General features: G+C 39.2%; 1 protein-coding gene across 1 annotated transcript in view; it reads right to left on the reverse strand.

The window, feature by feature from the left end:
• UNC13B (unc-13 homolog B (C. elegans)) overlaps positions 1 to 6000 on the reverse strand; it is a 141021-nt gene that overhangs the window by 81547 nt on the left and 53474 nt on the right. Inside the window, exon 10 of the mRNA XM_014531460.1 lies at positions 2218 to 2458. Coding sequence (XP_014386946.1) covers positions 2218 to 2458 — 241 coding nt within the window. The remainder of the gene's footprint in view (positions 1 to 2217; positions 2459 to 6000) is intronic.

Here is a 6000-nt window from a genome sequence, read left to right on the forward strand (position 1 = left end):
CAAGAATTTAGTATTTATAGTAATAGAGAAGTTTAAAAAAATCAATGCTAGTGATATAATTTCTTCAAAAAGTTTTAAAAAAGAAATCACTTCAAACCTTTAAGTTAAAAATGTCTATAATAAAAGTTTACTTACAGGGGTAGACTGGAGGGGGTTGATGGGGGCAAAAGAGGGACACATGTAATACTTTCAACAATAAAGATTAAAAAAAAATCATGTTGCCCAGCTGGCATGGCTCAGTGGTTGAGCATTGACCTATGAACCAGGAGGTCATGGTTCGATTTCCAGTCAGGGCACATGCCCAGGTTGCTGGCTCAAATCCCCAGTGTGGGGCACGCAGGAGGCAGCCAAGCAATGATTCTCTCTCATCACTGATGTTTCTCTCTCACTCTCCCTCTCCCTTCCTCTCTGAAATTAATAAAAATATATTTTTAAAAACTCATGTTAATTTTTTCCTCTGCTGAAATTGATAAAGTATTTACTTTTAACCTCATTTCATATAATACAGTAAAATCAGGTTTATATGGGATCAATTAAAGAAAAATTTTAGGGGAAAAATTTGCAACTTAAAGTATTTCACTAATGCTCCTCTAAGTGTTACTTATTATAGCAGTAGCCCAGGAAGTAAATAAAATTATAATAGGGTATTTATTAGGCAACTGCAGTTGTCCAGCCGAGTATGTAGTCATTTAGGTTGATGTGCCATTATTACTACTGGCCTGTACATCTAATGCTTGCAAATACAGAGGGGAAAGAGGGCCAAAAATGTGGGTTTTATTTTGTTGTTGTTGTTGTGTGTGTGTGTTTTTTTCTTAAAGTTGGGACAATATAAACAACTAAAATCAAATGAATAAAATATACAAATATTTAAATACTAAACCAGCAAGGAGTAGGGACCAACTATAGTAGGATTCCTGGCATGTTTCTTTTTAGAATCAGATTATAAAGAGTGAGAATTCTATTTGATGGTTGATAAATGAAAAAATTTTCATTGAAAATATACTCAGTAATGATAGTAAATGGAGACAGGATGATGTCTAGCAGGTGGACCATCATCTGAGGCTCAAGATATAAATAGTATTCACCAGTTTGGTAAGGTGGGGCAAAAAATGAGATCATCACCCGGCCGGTATAGCTCAGTGGTTGAGCGTCGATCCAGGAACCAGGAGGTCACGGTTTGATTCAGAGTCAAGCAAATGCCGGGGTTTCAGGCTCAATCCCCAGTAGGGGATGTGCATGAAGCAGCCAAAAAATGATTCTCTCTCATTGTTTCTGTCTCTCTCTCCCTCTCCCTTCCTCTCTCTGAAAACAATAAAAATATTTTTTTAAAGGGATCATCCTAACGTAGGTGAATTTCAGCAACCAAAATATGTGCTAAATTGGAATGGTTTTTAAAAAACTAACCTCCAGCCAATGAAACAATTGATTCAGGTAAGGATCATCAATGGATGCTAAAGTGAATGGGTTAAAGGTTGTTGGGGAAACAGAATATTGACACAACCTCAGATATAACCCAGAAATCCCTAATTACAAAGGGGAAAGATAACTTTACATTGGAAAAACATGGTATATACAGATTTATTAACCAAGAGATAAAACTAAACACCAATAATGAGACAAAGTAACCTTATGTGAAGGAAACATCATCTGTACTATTTTTGCCAAAAAGTGTGAGTGGGAGATTCTTTGCTGTATGCTGTATTGCACCTTAACATTTTTTTTAACCATGCAAATGTTTTATATATTTAAGAAATTAATAAAATAAAAAATTTAAAGGTCCAGCAAAAGCACTGAATCTGCTACAGAGAGATCCATAGTAGTTTTCTTCTGAAATTCCCAGGGAAATATTTAGGTAGGAAGGTTATCCAAACATTTAACATCTGCGATTTTCTTTTTTTAATTTTGGTAAAGGGTGAATCAAAATCTCCGGGCTGGGCAGAAAAGTGAGCAGGCTTTTTCCAGACATCCACCCCCAGTGGGCATTCTCTCACCATTTGAGAATCGCTAATCATAAAGAGAAATATTTCTGATGGAAACGTATAAATGTGAATGTGTGGAAGAGAAAAAAATAACTGTACACAAAATAACTGTATCTTGGCCCATCTTACTGCTATACTTCCATTACCACCTCAGGTTAAAGTGCCCAAATCCTTGATGTCAGTTGTATCCTGAGCTCAGCATACTAGGAAAAGAGAGTGCTTTGTTTCCAACACCCACCTGAGAGCCCGCCGCTCTGGGTAATCGAGGTCATAATCATAACTTTGCATAGAATCGTTGCAAGAGTCCCGGGAACTGCCCTGAAGTAGCAGCTGCTGTGGCAATCGCACAGGCACAGGGAACTGGTGCACAGAAGCGTTGGGCTGGGAAGTCGAATGGTAAGGAGGCGGGATGCTGTTGCTGGTCTCACTGCGATAGTCACTATCTCGGTCATCGACAGCACTATCAGGATCTTCAAAAGCTGTGGAACAAGCACAAGTCAAAGCACCCAGGCTTTACTTAATTCTTCAGAATTCTTTCTGCTTCTAACTTAGGTAGCCACCAGCTGTGAGAACAAGAGCAAGCTGAGTTGCACCGAGTCTAGTGACCTCAAAGCCATGTGCAGAACTGTCTCAATACCCACTAGTTTCTCCCCTTATCAAATGAGATAGAATACTTGGTTTAATTTTAGTGTTGATTCTTAGAGGAGTTACATTTTTCCAATGCAGAATTCTTTGAGATTCTACTTCTCTAGCTATCATAACCTGAAGGAAAATCTGCTTTTAAATGTCATAAACAGATTCTGGTCCTCTACTATTATCAAAAGGAGGGAAAAGAAAAAAAATAGTTTTCCCATATCTTAATAAAGAGATTTTTTTTGTTTAAAATTATCTTAATGTTTCAGACTTTAAAATACATGGCTGAACCAAACAAACAGGTCCAACATCAGAAACTGGCCAAGGAAATCGGGAAGGTCAAGCCAAGGCTTAAGAGTCACCCTAAAGGTCCAGATGCACTGAGAAAAGCAGCAGTTTAACTATCTTGCTGAAACATTGGGTTTTTGTAATAATTCCTGTCAAGCACCAACACCCTAGGTTCAGAATTCCTCTCCAAAGTATGGGCTGAAGAAGAAAACACATGCACTGCCCATGGGATCTTGCTGATAATGCAGCCAAGTTTATCTAACAGCGACTATAATTTCATAGAATTATTTCTGTTTTTCCGGCCAGCACTAAACAATGAACACAATTACAAATCCTGCTCCAAGCAAAAATAAAAATGTGCAACACTGTGCTTGGAAAGGGAGCTCAACCTAACTGTGCTTTATAGGTTACTATACAGGGAAGCCATTTCTGACACCATCCTCTATGTACCTAACTAATAAATTCCCATATTTCCTTTCTTGCCAAGTTCCCACTTGGCTCGCAATGAGGAAAACCAATATTCACCATCCCAAAAAGGAGACACTTTTAGCAAATGATGGACTCCTCATATTAGTAATTAAAAAAAAAAAACACCTTAGTAGTAGTATGGGAAACAGAAGCCTCTTGAAGACCATAAGGTTAGGCTTTTACATTTTCTCATGAAGGAGATAAGGACCTGCATCCATACCGTGGAAATTAAAAAGAGTTAATGAACTAGGGTGGGGGGAATCCAGGCAGAAATGACAAAACTTGGAAACAAGCCCTGGTTGGTGTAGCTCAGTTGGTTGGGCATCATCCTCTATGCACTGAAAGGTTGTCGATTCAATTCCCAGCTGGACCCCAGGTAGGGGGCATGCAGGAGGCAGCCAATCAGTGTTTTGCTCTCACTTAAATGTTTCTCTCTCTCTTCCTGTCCCTTCCTCTCTCTCTCTCTAAAAATAAAAAATAAAAATAAAAACTTGGAGACAAATGGAAGGTAACAGGAAAATGACCCTTGGGCTTCTACATTATACAGCCAAGTAGGTAATTCCACTAAAAGAGACAGGGAGCAGCACAAATGTGGGCTTTACAGGCAAGGAAGAACATTTGAACATTGGATTCCAGACAACACTTGTGGGTATAGCAGGATGTAGGTAGGGGTAAGCTTTTCCCATTTGAGTTTAATGCAACAATGAGCACAAGAAGAAGAAAAAAAAGAGGTTAGTGATTAGAACCCCAAGGGGAAAAATCAGTACGAGAAAAAGGCTAACCTTCAAAATGGGCAGGAACAAGATCAATCAAAAAAAATACAAAGCATTCTGATCACATATTAGGAAAAAGACTTTGGAGGCACTGGTTTTAATCCTTGATGTATTTGTTGTTCTGAAGACTAGAAAGGATCAAGGGATGAAAACCAGAATGCCTTTCAGGTATAATTCTCCCTGAACCAACAGAACGAGTTAAGTGTGGGAAAAGTCAGTACTGAATTATTCATGCATACAGGGGGAGGGGGCAGATACAAAAAAAGAAGACAAAGCAAAGAGTCTACTGAAATTCTGGCAGGAGAAGAATTAGCACATAATCCAGAAAACCAAAATTGAGTCTCCAAAAAGGAAGCCGTGATAGACAATCCTACTGATTGTGAGGCCAAGAGAGAGCAGCTCAGCCAGAAGTAGGAGCCCATGATCCAGAGCCAGGAACTTAGGGTAGGGACCCTTAGTTTCTCACTGCATCTGACCTATTACTTCTAAATAATGCTTTGTGTGTATGTGTGTGTGTGTGTGTGTGTGTGTGTGTGTGTGTGTGTGTGTGTGTGTGAGATATCCTTTTTTATTTTAATATCTTTTTATTGATTTCAGAGAGGAAGGGAGAGGGAAAGAGAGAAACATCAATGATGAGAGAGAATCACTGATTGGCTGCCTCCTACACTCCCCCTACTGGAGATCGGAGCTCACAACCCTGGCATGTGCCCTTGACCAGAATTGAACCCGGACCCTTCAGTCCACAGGCTGATGCTCTATCCACTAAGCCAACCCGGCTAGGGCATGCTTTGCTTTTTTATTTTTCTAGGCTAAGGGGAGGAATATTCCAAAACTTTCCTAAAGGCTGACAGCATTTCTATACTAAAGAAATAAAGTAGAAATATTAAGAAAAAAATACCTATGGAAAGAAAAGATTGGCAATAGAATATGAAAAGTAAGAGGGAATGGGAGAAAGGAAATATAGGGAAGTGAAATGAGACAAAAGAGAGGAACAGAAAAAGAGAATATGGAAGGGAATGACAGAAAATAAACCTGTAAAAGTAAACTGGAGAAGAAATCTAATCTGGGACAAATCTGGGCCACAGGCATAGAGTAGGCACCCAAACAAAATTGAATGAGATACTGAACAGTGAGGCTCTCCGGTGTGTGGTGCTCCTGGATTAAGTCCCTGTCTTTAAATCCAGAGTACAGACAGAAATTTACCAGCTAGAGAAGAAAGGAAAAAGAATTCAAACCTTTTTATTTTTCATTAGTTACTTATTTTCTATTTAAGTTAAAACCTTAAGTTATCCAAGCTCTCTTAGGCTGCCTTTGAGCAGTTCCCTAGTGAAAATACTCAGGATTCAAATCACAGAAAATACATACTCCATGAGAAATTCTAGTAACAGGACAAAATTTAGTGCCTCTTAGCACCTATTGGACACCTAATCACTGGGACTCAGCCAAAACCCCTTGCCAGGTGGGTAACAACCAGTAATGTTAGCCTAGGGCTGTGTATCTTGCTGGAAAGGACTGACTACCCACTCTCCAAGCTCTAGAAGAAAGTTAGCCTACCTGGGCTGCTTCAAGCAAAGTGAAACGATGTCATTGGCCTCTTGCTCACTTCACCAAACCAATGACCTCTCCCAGAATAATGCTTCTTCTAGTCACTGCACTCCTTAGTCAAGAAAACAAAGGAGAGGGCTTCCTACATTGGCGGTTGATGGAACTACTTGTCTTTGGCAAAGAAAACTCAGGAGATCCTGTCAGAATTGTAACTGGGACTTTGGTTTGAAATTTATCATATACACACAGTCTCCAAGAAACCAGCCTGAAAGGATATAACATTTCACTAAAGATAACTATCTCCTGAGATTTAA

This window comes from Myotis brandtii, unplaced genomic scaffold, assembly GCF_000412655.1.
Source record: "Myotis brandtii unplaced genomic scaffold, ASM41265v1 scaffold806, whole genome shotgun sequence".
Lineage (NCBI taxonomy): Eukaryota > Metazoa > Chordata > Mammalia > Chiroptera > Vespertilionidae > Myotis > Myotis brandtii.